Genomic DNA, 16090 nt, shown 5'->3' with positions numbered 1-16090 from the left:
TTTTCTGTGTCCTTTCAATTTTGATTTTTAGTGAAAATACATTAAAATTTCATTAACTTTGATTTCTATTATATGTGTGTATATATGTAGGCAACTTAATTTTTAATCCAAATCACTAAATTTTAAATTCTACAATTTAAATTTGTTTACATATATTTGTTGCCAGCCAATGACCTTTGAGACTTGGCATTGAAAGTCCAAATAAAGACTTCCACTGAGTATTGTAGTTTTATTAATGATAGAAGTCGATCGTCTATGCAATTTTAGTAAGTCAGTTCGCTCGGTAGTCGATTAACTTAATGGGCTTGCGAAAATCACTATATAGAAGCCTTGGAGACTTAGTCGGTATAACTGAAATTTTTCTAGTTTCGATAGTATGGGATTAGTTATTGAACTTGAAGTATCATGCAATTGCGTGCATGCACAAACTTTATCTTGGATCTTGCGAAGGTGACCATCACTTTATGTTATGGTTATCTTAAACATTGTCCAGTGTAGTCAGAGTATGTATCAAAGACGGTGGATTCCAAGAAAGAATTTATCCCCTGTCATTATTGTGACAACGAGATCTTGTATGCACTTTGAGATGGTTTGGACTCTTTAAGTCTATGGTCATAGAGATTGGTTAAGTAGGAAGGGATCTTCTATGACGTTCAATAGAGCAAACATATATTAAGTATGAAACATAATTGCCTAGTTATGGATGGGAACCAATGACCAATTCCATGCTCTAGAATCAAATCGGGAGACAGTTGACAAAAGGATCCTAGCCGTATTGAACTAGCAGCTAGAATGTTCATGCCATTATCCACCTACACACTAATAGGCCTTTGCAATACTCTCTTCATTCTTCCGGTTGTCCACCGTGGGCTCGATCTAATGGGTCTTCTGGGATCTCTATCCCCATGGCAGGTGCTTCCACATTTTTGCAAAAATAACTCTCACCTCTATTCTACAGTCATTACGGCTGAAAAGAAAACTCCAACAAAAAGTTGGGGAGAATACAAAAAGCGAGACAAAAGAAAACCTTATTTATCCAAGGCATAAAATGAAAGGAGAGTAATATAAAAAGGCACGTAGATATCACCTAATAAAAATAAACCAACAACACAAAATCTAATGGGCTTTGTGGCACATACATTCTAAATTTTTATATATGCTAACATATACCTAATATATTTAAAACGATATTCAATATCATGATAATCAAACCATGACTTATATGTAAAAGTTCATATTAATAATGCATTTAATAATGAATATTGAAAAATCCCATACATTATTCTACTTTATAGTTGTTTGTTCAAAAACAATTTCCAATTAATTAATGGAAATTTAACTTTGAAAAAATCCAACTTAACAAAAAATAAACTAAGCCATAATTAATAATTTTAGATAAACTGCAGAAATTGAAAAACCAATGTTTTGAATAATAATTGCAAAACCAGTCCAACTATTCGCACACAGCTGGTCGGCCATGCCTAGAAAGCTATGCGTGCATGTAGGCTTTACTACCTGTGCGTTGCATTGTTAGAATAAGTGTCCAAAATACCAATTGGATTAGTCTTTATGTAATCGATTTTGAAAGTTTTTTGGTAATTGTAATATTCTTTATGTATAAAGTGAGTCTTCATTATTGGGTAATTATATTTATTGTGCTTACTAATTATGTTTATATGCATAACATCACAACAAAGCCCACAAACCAAATTGTACAACCTATGTAGTTGGGTTGGGTATTGGACCTTGAAACCCTATGAAATCAACTTCTGAGGGTTAGGATTGAAACGTTCCAAGTCAAGGACTTTGAAACTGGACATCGAGAAACTTGCACTAAATATCGCATTCATTAGATGGGTGTTGTGTTTCATCGGCGACAAACTTTAGATGTTTATGCAATTTTAGTGGATGGTTGAAAAGGTTGTTAAGCCGACTGAACTGCCTCATGGAAAGTCGTCATATGGAAGCCTTGGATGCTTGGTGATTATAATTGGAACTTTCCGACTTTGATATTACAGGATTAGTTCTCGAACTCGAGGAACCATAACAGTCACATGCATAGGATCATTGTATCTTGGATCTGGCGAAAGATGACCATATCTTGGATGTGGTCATTATAAGTCTTGTCTAGTGTAGTCAGAATATGTGGTGAGGACAGTGGGTTTCAAGATAGAATCCATCACTTGTCAGTGTATGACAGTCAAGTTTTCTATGCGCTTTGAGATTGTTCAAGCTCTTAGAATCTGTGGCCATAGCGATTGGTTGAGCAGGGAATGGTTTCCTATGTCAAGCAATAGAGCAAACACATGTTTTTAGCATAGTGTCTAGTATAAAATGAGAATTGACGCGCAAATTCATGCCCTAGACTTAGACCGGGAGATGGATGATGGAAGGAGCATACCCATATTATACTTGGTAGCCTAAATATTCACACCAACACTCACCAAGTCTTTAGTGCCATGGACCATTGCTAGACGGCAACCTATGGTGAAGGAAAATTTTTATTAATGGTTAATTAAAAATAATTAATTAAATTAGATTTAATTAATTATTGCTTTAAACATAAGTCCAAATCTAGCTAAGAGTGAACTTAAAGAGTCACACAGAAATCACTACTGAATTGGTTAAATTAATTTGGAATTAATTCTAGAAGAAATAAATTAAATTATTTGGATTGAATTAATTTAAGGAGAATGTGGATGGCTCAAGACTTAATTAATTGGGTTCATTAATTTTGGGCCCAACACATTTAAATTAATTTGATTGATTTATTAGATTCGGCTTAATTAATTGATTGAATCAATTAATTAGTGCTTGGGCTTAGATTTATTTAATTGGATTAAATGAATCTTTAGACTTAGTTGGATTAAAATTAATTAAATTAACTATTTTCCAATGGACTTTGCTTGGACTTGATTTAATTTAATCAAATCAAGTCCGGTTCATACTTGAAGTCCAAGCCTATTTGAGGGAGGTTGGAGCAAGTTAAGGAGGAGTTCAAACTCCTCACCATGATGAATATTATGGAGAGGTTTTTCCATCATGGTTGGAGATTATATGCATGTGTGTGTATAGGTTGTCTTGGGGGCAAACTTGGTAGTTTGAATTTTGAATTCAATTGTATGTAATATACAAAACTACACATATATCTCACAAGCTCATACAAGCCACGAAATTTTCTCTTTTTTTATAAAAAATATTCTCATTTTTGTTCTATATTGAATTCGATTCAAGTTTAAAATATAAAATAATCCAAAAGCACTAAATAATAGCGTTTGTTTGGAATTACTTTTCTTTTTTTATCTTTGTTCTATCTAGAGAAAGAAAAAGAACAATTCCATTTTATCGTGTGGACAACTTAGAGAAATTTTGGATTGAATTCTCAAGTGAACGTGGGTTCGTAGAGGGAACAACGCACGTTATTGCTAATCTAAAGAAACGAAAAGCTAGTTTCATTTTAAATTGGGAAAATTGTATAAAACCCCCCTGTGTTATGAAAACTTGGCAAAAAACCCCATGTGTTATTTTAATATGCAAAAAATCCCTATAATTGTAAATGTTTCTCACTTTTCAAATTCCATTTTTACCATCTAACGGAGTTAATTCTTTTCTTAATTTCCTATTATGACCTTATTACATATTACTGCAGTAAAAAAAAGGGGGGGGGGAGCTGTTGTTTTCTTTCTTCAGACGCCGCGAACAGAAGTTGGGAGAAGAGGGGAAGACGATGAAACTGACAGGTTAGGGCTTGCACAAGTTTAGTAGTTTTAGCCTTAAGATCGAGTTTTGTGAAGCTATTGGTTGGGAACGAAGTAAAAATTAGGGTATATGAATTCGAATTTCTTGCAGAATTCTCCTATTTTGGTACTTTGTCATCTTAATAAAAGAAAAACAAGAGGTAGTGATACCATTGTTACCATTAGATGAGTGATTTTGAAGGAAAAGGTAAAAAATAAAAACGAGAGTTCTATTGGGAATAGTAAAATTCGAGAGTTATGGTGATAATGGTGACAATGGGAACAATAATAAAAAATCAGAGAGTTCTATTGGGAACAGTAAAAAATAATCAGAGAATTCTACATGGCTGTAAATATATGTGTAGGTATCAGAATGGTCAGGTAGATGCCTGTGAATCGAATTTTCATGTAGAATGTATTATATAATTTGAAGTGGTACTGAAAACCGCAGACTTGAACAATGTGGGGATGTGCATTCACCTATTAAAAAATTGTTGGTTGAACACTTAAGAAATTGAGGTATGCAATGCAAATTTGAGCTCCTCTAGATTTGCCAAAATCTCTTAGTTGTGGACAGAAATGTCTTAAGTTGGAACATCACATGCTTCATCACTTTAGAAATAAAGCTTGTTTAAAACTTTTAAATTATTTAGTATGTGTCATAAGTTGATAATCATAAGTTTATTTGTGTAGCAAATCATACGTTAAAAATTGAGCTATTGAGACAACACATTCAGAGGCATAACAGTGTGAAAAGGTATGGTGTCCTATCTTTCTAATAGAATATTTATTGAAAATTTGCACCGAATACTTGGAACAGTGGATTCTTCCACTGTTGGTCCCCACATCCTAACTCCATTTGCTTGAAAAGTTGTATTCAATATTTATTCATTTAATTATGCAAAGGGGTTGCCTGCAAAGGGGTTGTGTCCCCACTTGTTGTTGGTTGCTGATTTTTTTGTTTGTATATTTAACTGCAGAATGGTGTTGGTTGATTATGCTGATTTTGATATATGCTTTGGTGGTGTAACTGAATGGGTGCCTATAATTAAATATGTAGGTGGTAGTAGAGTATGGATTTCAAATGTGGATAAGGAGAGATTATGTTATGGGAACTTAATAGAAATGTATGTTAGGGCAAGGGGTAAGTTGCTAAATGTGGTGATTTATTATTGACTATCTGGACACACTTTAGATAATGGACATAGGATGTTGAATGGGGATGAGGGTATTAGAGAACTACTAAGAGATTATAAGGGGTTGAGTGTAATTCTTATATATTTTGAAAAAAAACAGGGCCCTCTAGTAGCTATTAATACTCAGGGTAATATCATTTCTATAGAAGAATAGATACCCTTACTCCCTTTTTATGATGACTTTGAACTCTTAAACTCAGAAGCTGAATTTAATGCCCCAATTCTTGATGAAAGCATAAATGCCACTGAATTTGACTTTGATACTTCTGAACATACAAATAACACAGCCTCTCGACATAATTCTGAATGTATACACCATCCGGATAATATTTCACCTTTGTTTGAGGATATACAAACTAACATAAGTGAAGAGGTTGAGAGGGAACAAGGAATTAATGGTGGTGAGAGGGAACAGGTTGGAGTTGAAGGGGGTGAGGGAGCAGGGAGTTGAAGAAGGGGATGAGAATGGTTCCAGTTCTAGGGGGTCAACAGCATCTGAATGTCCTTCTTGGATATTAGAAGATCTAGAAGGTCTTCTAGATGATGATATATTTGAAAATAGACCACCTGACCATGCATGAAAAATATTCAGAACAATAAGAGCATTTGTGAGAGAACAAAAAAAAAAAAGGAAAAGGGCAGCGGAGCAACAGAGGCAGGAAGATGAGAGGAATATTGGGGTTGATGGTTGGTTTACTGATGCATAAGAGGAGGATGAGTTAGTTTAACTTTGGGGTTCAGATGACGAGGGACCTAGCGACCCAGTGTGGAATGAGAGGACAGACTTGGGGAATGAGGACTTAACAGTTGGAATGAAATTTCCAACTAGGAAAAATTACAGGGAGGTGTTGAAGGATTGGGCCGTTAGAAGGGGTTAGGACTTAAAATTCCAACATAATGAGACAAAAAAGATAACAGCCACTTGCAAGCGGGGATGTGATTGGAGGATCCATGCATCTGAAGTGATGAAAACAACCACATTTCAGATAAAATCAATCAAAGGCAAATACACTTGTGCACACTTGACTGAAAACAAGAAGGCAAACTACAAGTACTTGGGTAAGAGGATTGAGAATATCATTCGTGACAATCCTAATGAAGGCTTAATCTCATTACAAAACAAAATAAGGAGATGTGTTCTGATTGATTGCAGTTTGCACAAAGTGTACAGAGCTAAAAGATATGCACTCCAATTGATAAAAGATAACAAAAAACTGCAATTTGAAAGGTTGTATGATTATTGTGCAACTGTGGATAAGTATAATCCTGGAAGTATTTTGGTATTGAAGGTGGATAGAGAATTATGTCCACCTGTACTCCAAAGGATGTACTTTTGTCTGTCTGCTCTTAAAGAGGGGTTTTTAGATGGATGTGGGCCAATCATTGGCCTTGATGGGTATTTCTTAAAGAGTATTTACAGTGGGCAATTTTTGACTGCAGTAGGCAGAGATGGAATGACAATATTTACCCAATTGCTATGGCTTATGTTGAAATAAAAAAGTATGATTCTTGGGAATAGTTTCTGAATCTTTTGTTAAGGGATAAAAGATCACCTGATGAGAATGGATGGGCTTTCATTTCTGATAGACAAAAGGAACTGGTTGAGGTAGTCAGTTCTCTGGCACCAAATGCAGAGCACAGATTTTGCTTAAGGCACATTTACAATAATTACAAAGCAAAATTTAAGGGCCAACAGTTGAAAAAACTTTTCTGAAAAGTAGTCTCTAATTATAATGTGAAGCAACATTTGAGAATAATGTCATAAATTGAAAGAGTGTCTCTAAAGGTAGGATCACTATAGACTGCTTGTGAGTGGTTGTCTGAGGTGTCTGCTCAACGTCAGACAAGATGTTTCTTTCCAACAAGAACTAAGTGTGACACAGTAGTTAACAACTTGTGTGAGTCTTTCAACAGCTACATTCTTGAGGCAAGAGAGCAGCCAATAATTGATATGTTTGAAACTATAATAATAAAATGTATGGCCAGACTTCAAATTAAGAGAACAGGCATGGAAAGTATGATGGTGATGTGTGTCCAAACATCCGTAGAAAAATTAAGAAGCAAAGGCTTGAAAGCAAACATTGTTTCCCTACTTGGGCTGGTCAAGATAAGTATTAGGACATGCACTTTATGGAGAATCATATAGTACACTTGAATGACAGACATTGTAGCTGCGGTATGCTTCAATTGGTGGGATATCCATGTTGTCATGCAATTGCAGCAATCAACTACCACAGACTGAATGTAGAGGACTATGTAGACACATAGTTGAAGAAGGAAACATATCTAAAAGTCTAATCACATGATAAATTCTGTGCCTGGTATGTATGATTTTGAAGTGTCAACACTTGGTAAAGTGGCTCCTCCAACAGTGAGTCCAAGGTGGGTAGGTAAAAAAAGGTCAGGAGAAGGGATGCAAATGATATCAGAGAGACTGGAAGAGTGTCAAGAAAGGGATTAACACACACATGTGGTATCTGCCTCATAACAGGACACAATAAAAGAAGCTGCACCAACCCCCCTCATCCAAACTCAAGAGAAACACAGGCATTGTAACTTTATATACTAATATAATACATAATTTCATAGTAATTTTTAACAGTTTTTCTATATTTTTTCAGCATCCACATGTTCCAATAGATGGAGCAGGAACATCACATATAGCAGAAATGCCACAATCAAGTGAAGGGATTAACCTAAATGAGGTATATTTTACATATAACTTACACATAAATTATGATTATTTTAACTTAAACATATCATATGCAGATTCCTGCTCCTAATAGTCATAACCAATTTCACAGTCTGAACTACTGTTTCCTTCAGAAGAGGTGCTTTTCAACAATCTTCAATATGAATTTTGGTAATTATAATTGATTTAAACTTACATATATCTTTTGTAGCTTGCACAGTCACAAACTAAACCACTATTTCCCCTTCATGAGGTATGTATTCGTGTAAAATAATACTTTTATTATGCACTAAATGTAATGAAAATTCATTTCCTACAGATACCACAAGCATCTGAGGTGCCAGCATCAACTCAAGCTTCAAAATCAAGGACAAATGAGGTATATTTGTTATAATTTTCATATCAATCATTTACTCAACATTCATACATCAATTATCATATCCTACAGATGCATGGAGTTTTTCAAAGGTTAAGAAGGCCATTTTTTGTGCCACCAAGGTCTACACAATTCAGTTCACCGTTTGAGGTAAGTAGATTTATAAAACTTGATTTTTCCTTTCATTCATAATAATATTCTACTTGTAAATTAATCAAATTATTGTTGGTTTAGATACCCTAAGGACATGAACAAAGACCTGCAACTAGCCAATCACTATCCAACAACAATGTGCCGGTGTCTAATGCTCCAAGAAGGAGAAAACAACTAGTTCTGATATCTACATCAACAAACATATACAAAATATCTGAAGGTTCAATTACAAGTACTGATTTCCAAAGAGAGTGTTGTCGATCTAGCAAGCCGACTTTTAAAAATAAATTAAAAAGCCTTTCTGCCTCGTATAGGCCAAGTACTGGGTCAAGCTCATCCAAGGAGTAGGATGCATCTAGGAAGAAAGATTGAAATGACCGCAGAATTGTATGCACATCATGTAAGTGTTTTGGTATGAACATCGGAGGAATTTAAGTCTTTTGTTATGTTATGCACAATATATGTTATAACTAAGTATTTTGGCAGCAACTTTTGCAATGTAAGATGGGCTTTATTTAAGTTGTGGTACAGTGAAGTGTGGTTTTTTGTGGTACAATGAAGTATTAAGTATTTTTGAAGTATTAAGTGTTCTGACGAAGTACTAGTAATCTAACATGACACTGTATAAGTGTTTTGTTGTGCTACAATGAATTATTATTTAAATAAGTGTTTTGTTATGCTACCGGGAATGTAATTGTTCATATTTTTTGTTTGTTTTTTGTGCTACTTTGTTCTTCAAGTATATATTACAAGGAAGCAACTTAAATACATCCAAAATGGAATCAACTTCAATTGCGAACATCCAAAATACATCAGTTAAATTACAACATATAACTACTTGAATAATATTGCAACAAACAAAACAACAAGAACTAAAAAAAACGCCTTCATCATTCGTTCATTTGCTTCAAGTCTCTTGATATTAGATGTTAAATCCTTGCATATAGACAATACTTCATCAAAATCGTCCTCCATTTTCATCTGTCTGGACTGGGCTTCTTTTTCAAATTTAATGGATTGTGTTGATGTTGACTGTGAAAATTTTTCAGAAATACTAATAGGGTCCAACCAATAAAAAAAATTAACTAACTAAATCAAGCCAAATTAAATTTATTGTGCTAGAATAAAATTTAATTAATCCAACTAATTAAATTTTGAATCATCCACCAAATGAGGTTTCCTATCAAATAATGGTTGTGTATTATGTATGTGTACCGACTAAACTACAATTCCCTTCTCTCATGATCTTCTTTTCTTTTTCTTTTTTTCTCTATATTGTATTGTACACTTTATTCTAAATTTCACACTACTCTTCCTAAGTACATTCATTGAATTTTAATAACTACTATTTTTATTCATTTGATTTTAAAAAAAATTATAACAAAAGATTATATTTAACATACCAGATTAATTTAATATAATTATATAAATAATAAGTAAATTTTCTCTATTTTGCACAGTTATCAAATATGCAAACATCGCTAGCTGTTAAAAACGCAAAAGCAATACAATATAGAAGGGTTTAATATATCTATCTAATGTGATATTATAAATGAACAAATTACTCTTTTATAAAAAAAATTAATAATTTATCTTCTGTGTATTATAAAATAAAGTAATTACCTTTCTAAATATGAAGATAAATTGCTATTTTTTTTTATAATAAAATATAATTTACTAATTTGCAATTTCACGAGGGGTTGGTTACGTATTTTCTCTAGTACAAAGGACCAATTCTTCTGGTAAATGGTACAATGGTAATTCAACATAATTTAGTTGACTTGACGAAAGACGAAGAATACAGTTTTCGGTCATTGAATGAGTGATGATGAACAACTGTCGTGGACATCTTTTCACTTAAACAGAACGCGTTCTGAGAGGAACGATGTAAACTATCTTCTCTCTCTCTCCTCTGCATTTATCTCTCATCTTCTGCCGTACAGCCATGACCCTCAGAAACCATTTTTATACTATGATTCATCTTGTCTTTCTCTGTTTCTGCATCACCTCTTTTTCCTGCCTTGCAGCCGACACCATTTCAAGGAACGCAACGCTCTCTGGGGATCAAACCATTGTTTCTTCAGGTGGGAACTTTGAGCTGGGATTCTTCAGCCCAGGTAATTCTTCAAAACACTACATAGGCATATGGTACAAGAAAGTCGGCAAACTAACTGTAGTCTGGGTGGCGAACAGAGAAACCCCAGTTTTAGACAAGAATTCTGCTCAACTCAAGATTTTGGATGGTAACTTAGTGCTCCTAAATGAGTCACAGACCAAGATTTGGTCCACTGATACAAATTCCACAGCTTCAGATGTAGTTGCCGTGCTTCTTGATGATGGGAACTTAGTTCTGAGAGATGGGTCAGAGTCAAATTCTTCAATTGGTCAACCTTTGTGGGAAAGTTTTGATAATCCGGCGGATACATGGTTGCCTGGGGGAAAGATTGCTTATAACAAAAGAACACGCACGAAGCAACTTTTAACTTCTTGGAGAAATTCTGAGGATCCTGCGCCTGGGCTGTTTTCTCTCGAGCTTGATCCAAACGGGAGTCAGTATATTATAAGGTGGAATGGGAGTGAGGAGTATTGGACTAGTGGGGCTTGGAATGGTCATATTTTTAGTCTAGTCCCTGAAATGAGGTTGAATTACATCTATAATTTTAGCTATATTGATAATGAGAACGAGAGTTATTTCACGTATTCTCTCTATAATCCGTCTATTATATCAAGATTCATTATGGATGTTTCCGGGCAGATTAAGCAGTTGTCGTGGGATAACACGGACTGGAACCTGTTTTGGTCTCAGCCGAGGCAGCAGTGCGAGGTGTATGCTTATTGTGGGCCGTTTGGTACCTGCAATCAGAATTCATTGCCGTTCTGTGATTGTTTGGGGGGATTTCAGCCTAAGTCGGAAAACGATTGGAATTTGAAGGATTATTCGGGTGGCTGTGTGAGGGAGATGAATTTGCAGTGTGGAAATAACAGTACTAATTCTAATGGGAGAAGAGATGCATTTCTTGTGAGGCCCTATATGAGCTTACTTGACAATTCTCCAACGATGACGGTTAGGAGTGCAGGCGAATGTGAATCTGCTTGCTTGAATAATTGCTCTTGCACAGCTTATGCCTATGATGGAAATCAATGTTCTATTTGGAATGAGGAACTATTGAATCTGCAGCAACTGAGCCAGGGAGATGGTAATGCGAAAACCATATATATAAGACTTTCTGCTTCTTCGTCTGTGTTTTCTAGTGCCAAGAAAAGTAAGGGGCCAATTGTTGGTGCTGTCATTGGTTCCATTGCTGCTATAGTCCTACTTCTGGCAATCGTAATGGCAGTAATTTGGAGACGCCGGAGGCAAATAGTTGGGAGTTCCAAGCCAGTGGAAGGTTCTTTGATGGCATTTGCATACAAAGATTTGCAAAATGCAACGAAAAATTTCTCGGAAAAGTTGGGAGGAGGTGGTTTTGGATCTGTTTTTAAAGGGACTTTACCCGACTCATCTGTCGTTGCTGTGAAGAAGCTCGAAAGCATCAGCCAAGGAGAGAAGCAATTCAGGACAGAGGTCAGCACAATCGGGACAATTCAACACATGAATCTTGTTAGGCTTCGTGGGTTTTGCTCCGAAGGTAGTAAAAAGCTGTTGGTTTATGACTACATGGCAAATAGCTCCTTGGACTCCCATCTTTTCCGTGCCAATGAATCCAAGGTTTTGGAGTGGAAGACGAGATACGAAATTGCATTGGGAGTAGCTAGGGGGTTGTCGTATCTCCATGAAAAGTGCCGGGACTGCATCATTCATTGTGATATAAAGCCTGAAAATATATTACTAGATGCTGAATTCTGTCCTAAAGTGGCAGATTTTGGCTTGGCAAAGCTCGTCGGGCGTGATTTTAGTCGGGTTCTGACGACCATGAGAGGAACGAGGGGTTACCTTGCTCCTGAATGGATATCTGGAGTTGCTATTACAGCCAAAGCAGATGTATACAGCTATGGAATGATGCTCTTTGAACTAGTATCAGGAAGGCGAAACTCTGAGAGCTCTGAAGATGGGAAAGTTAAATTTTTCCCAGCGGTGGCTGCTAGAGTGACGGTAGATGGAGGGGACGTGCTTGGCCTGTTAGATCCTCTACTGGATGGAAACGCCGATGTAGAGGAGGTCTTAAAGGTATGCAAAGTTGCTTGTTGGTGCATCCAGGATGACGAAAACACTAGGCCATCAATGGGTCAGGTAGTTCAAATCCTTGAAGGCCTCATGGATGTGAACTTGCCTTCAATTCCTCGTTCACTCCAAGTCTTCGTTGAAAGTGAGGAGCACATAATCTTCTTCACTGATTCCTCATCTGCTGACCAGAGTTCACAGACGAAAAGCAACACCTCAAGTGCTTCGGCTCACTCCAAGACCAGCACATCATCAGCTAATTAGCTGTGTAAGTCTTAAACAGTTCAGAATACATATTTTCAGCATTTCCTGGAAGCAATGCAAAAAATAGATCAATAAATTGTACTAAGCTAGTAGATTATTTTGCATAGGCAGGTAAATACTTAATCAAGTAATTGTTAGTTTCTTGATTATATTTGTTCTGTTCCTCGTCTGTATCTTGCTTCGAGCACTGTTTTTGACAGCGTGTAATGAAAATTTAAGGCGTGGAAGCTTGTTGAATTGAGAGGTGAAAGAAATATGGAAGTGGAGTGCCTGAAATGTTCAGCAAATCAGGTTTTTATCCAAGTGTTGCTATATGATTCAGTTGTTAACTGGTGTTTACATATGGAGTTTTTCCTTGTTTAGCTGCAGCTCTATCTGGTACTTATTTTGTTTTTCTCTATTGTATTTTGTAACAATGATTCTTGAAAATCACTGCATAGCACGGGTAATATGCTATATTGTATATGTAAGTTGTCATCGATCAAATGTGAAGCAGTGTTCAACCCTCGCGCCTCGTTAGCCCACCGTTGTTGCAGAGGCGCCCATTTCTGGGGGCCTCGCTAGCCCACCGTTGTTCCCCCTTGAACACATAGCCTTCGAACATTGCATTTTTCTTTCCCTTTCCCTATAGACTTGCATAAAGAGACAGCAGACGTTTCGTGGCCTTGTAATCCCCTGAGAAAGGGGTTGAAGTAGAACTGAATGCCTGTGAAAAGTTTTAGAATAAATTACATATACACTCTAAATTTATCATAATTACAAATAAATTCCCGTTAGATCAAAATTACAATTAGTTTTCGAGGTTTAAACAACATTACTAACTGTAGAAGTAGAAAACTAAAATACCCTCAATGCTTTTCAGCAGGAAACAATGAAAAAAATAAAAATAAAATTTGGTGAAAAGATGAAACTGCCCACAAGAGATCAAGAGCATCGGAAACGAAATATGTTCAGTAAAATTTTTGGTGGTATCAGGTTTGATCAAATTAAACCAATTACAGAACTAATATATCCTACTTTTATGCGATTGATCATTTATCTTTAAAATGAATACCTATTAAATTGGCTTGTCATATGATTGATTCAAATTTAATCGGATCGAATTCAAGTTAAAATTTTCAGTTAAGTAAAATGAGGGGGGGGGGGAGATCACGTAAGATAGCCAAGCATTTCCCCTCTTGGTAGCGGTTCCTTAGTGTATATATATGATGACACGCCCAATAATGCTTTGGACTTGCGTAATGTGACTAGCACAAGTTTAGTGGCATAATTAGATCGTCAAAGCTGGGGACCACTGCACGAGCCTCCTTGGAAGATAGCAACTTAGTGCAAAATGGTTGAAGTAGATCATGAAGCTCATCATCAAAAGTTAAGAGAATGTAAATTTAGGGATATTGACATAATTATACGTAATTTTTTTGTAATTTAAAAAATTACATGTAACACTCTTAAAGTTTGTTTTCTTCTTACAAATGAGTCCCTTCGTTAATCAAAATTTACCAAATTTATTTATATTAACAAAAAAATTAGAGAAAATCTGTATTTACTCTTGATTGACTCATTATTTATTTATTGTATGTCAAATAAATCTTTTTTATGATCGAATTTTAAGAGTGTTAGATGTAATTTTTTAAACTACAAGAAATTAATGTATAATTACATCAAATTTGAAAGAAAAAGGTGTAACTATCCCTAAATTTTAATAGCTAGACAATACTTTCACAAGATCTAGAAATAATGGTCAAGAATAACAGCAAGATTGTTTTCAAAGAAAATTTTGTTTTCAAATATAAAAAGTCATGATGTAAGAAAAAGTCGATTTTAAGCCAGAAATATGACCAAATAAAAAGGGGTAAATTGCATTCACCTCACCTAACCTCATGTTTTGCATAATAAAAAATACCTTCTAATTATTTGAAAAATTATAAATATCTTTCTGATATTAAAATTCGTTTAACAAGAAGCCCATTTCGTTAGGTTTTTACTCAATTTTTATGGTGAATTGATCAAAATACCCTTTTGAATTATAAATTATAATTTTATATATATTTATAATTTTTAAAATATTTTTATGAACTAATATTCTCTATTGATTATTTATTTTGTCCATCTCCGACTTTTTTATATTTTTCGAAATGCTGTTTTAAAAAAATTCAGTATGGGTAGAATAGTAATGTCCGTTTCACTGTTTAGGGACTACATAATTATTTTTAATGAGGGAAGTATTTGTAATTTTTTAAATAACGAGAATATATCGTAATTATGTCACACCTCTGAAGAGGTTGTTGTGATTTACCTAAAAAAAAATAGTAACAAAGTATTGAAATATATATAATATTGATATTTTGTCAAAATCTACAGAATTTTCAATTGGCCTGGATGGCACACAAGATAAAATCCAACATGGACTACTTCACCAAGTTTATTGTGCTCATCTTCTTTTCTTTTCCTCTTTTTTTCCTATAGAATCATCCAGGGATGGGGAGCTTTATTAAATCATAGAAGGGTCAAAAGTACAATAGGGAGTATTAACTCCCTAATATCCCAAGAAAAGCAAAAAATAAGGAGTACTATTCCCGTACAATGATAATCTGATAAAGTATAAATAAAGAGTACTACTACCTTACAGTAAAATATGACCTAAGCTTTCTAAGGGTCAACTTGAGTTGGATCAAAAAGTTTGACGTTTCAAAAAGTGTCTGCCACTCCGCTATTACTGTGGTGGGAATGTCCAACATTAACCTTGCAAAAAAAAAAAAAAAATCATAATAAAGATATTCCAAGGAAGCAATGGAAGGATTTTAATCCTTCCTAACCAATCCACAAAAAAGATAAATATTTAACTATAGCCTTCCATGATTACCTTCTCCGTTTAGAAGAATTGTAATATTTAACTAGAGTTAATTGTTATGATTAATAACAATGGTTGTTGGTCGTGATTTTTGCGATAAGGGTAAATATTTGTCATGGCTAAAAGCCACAACAATGTTTTGAACATGACTCTTAGCTTTGATAGATAATCTTTTCATGATAGAAAAGTTAATTGTTTGCATCGATTTTATTTAATCATAGTTAATAATTATCGTTACCATGGATTTTAACTATAGCCATTAATATTATAGGTAAAATAGTAATATTTTTTCTAGTGTGGAAGAGCTTGGTTTCAGCTTGAGACATGAGCAGTCTAATTTTTAGATTTTCGTAATTCCAAGCTGGTTGATAAGGTGTGGAGAGAAGTTTGATGATGCTTAAAGAATCAGTTTTCAATCCAGATTTTCTGGATGCCCTTTTCTATACAGATTTGGAGGACTCTAAAGAGGGCTTTCAATTCAGTTTGTATGTTGGAGGTGATGCCGACCGGTTCTTGAAAGGCAAAGATAACCTAGCCAAGATGAACTCTAAGAATACCTCCAACAACTAAGATACCTACACTGTGTTTGGATTTGTAGTTTGAGTATTTTGTTTTGTGTTTTGGAGATAGATAGAGAAAAATAGAGATAAATAAGTGTG

General features: G+C 34.8%; 1 protein-coding gene across 1 annotated transcript; it reads left to right on the top strand.

Moving 5' to 3' along the window:
* Positions 1 to 9995: 9995 nt before the first annotated feature.
* On the top strand, positions 9996 to 13085 carry LOC105178531 (S-locus lectin protein kinase family protein). Its single transcript, XM_088876633.1, has 2 exons — positions 9996 to 12584; positions 12800 to 13085. Exon 1 carries the CDS (start codon positions 10100 to 10102, stop codon positions 12578 to 12580), a length of 2481 nt encoding a protein of 826 aa, XP_088732759.1. The 5' UTR covers positions 9996 to 10099; the 3' UTR covers positions 12581 to 12584; positions 12800 to 13085.
* Positions 13086 to 16090: the final 3005 nt, after the last annotated feature.

Source organism: Sesamum indicum, linkage group LG12 (genome assembly GCF_026168435.1).
Source record: "Sesamum indicum cultivar Baizhima isolate 11 linkage group LG12, ASM2616843v1, whole genome shotgun sequence".
In the NCBI taxonomy this organism is placed as follows: Eukaryota; Viridiplantae; Streptophyta; class Magnoliopsida; order Lamiales; family Pedaliaceae; genus Sesamum; species Sesamum indicum.
This window is presented reverse-complemented; position numbering and strand designations above follow the sequence as displayed.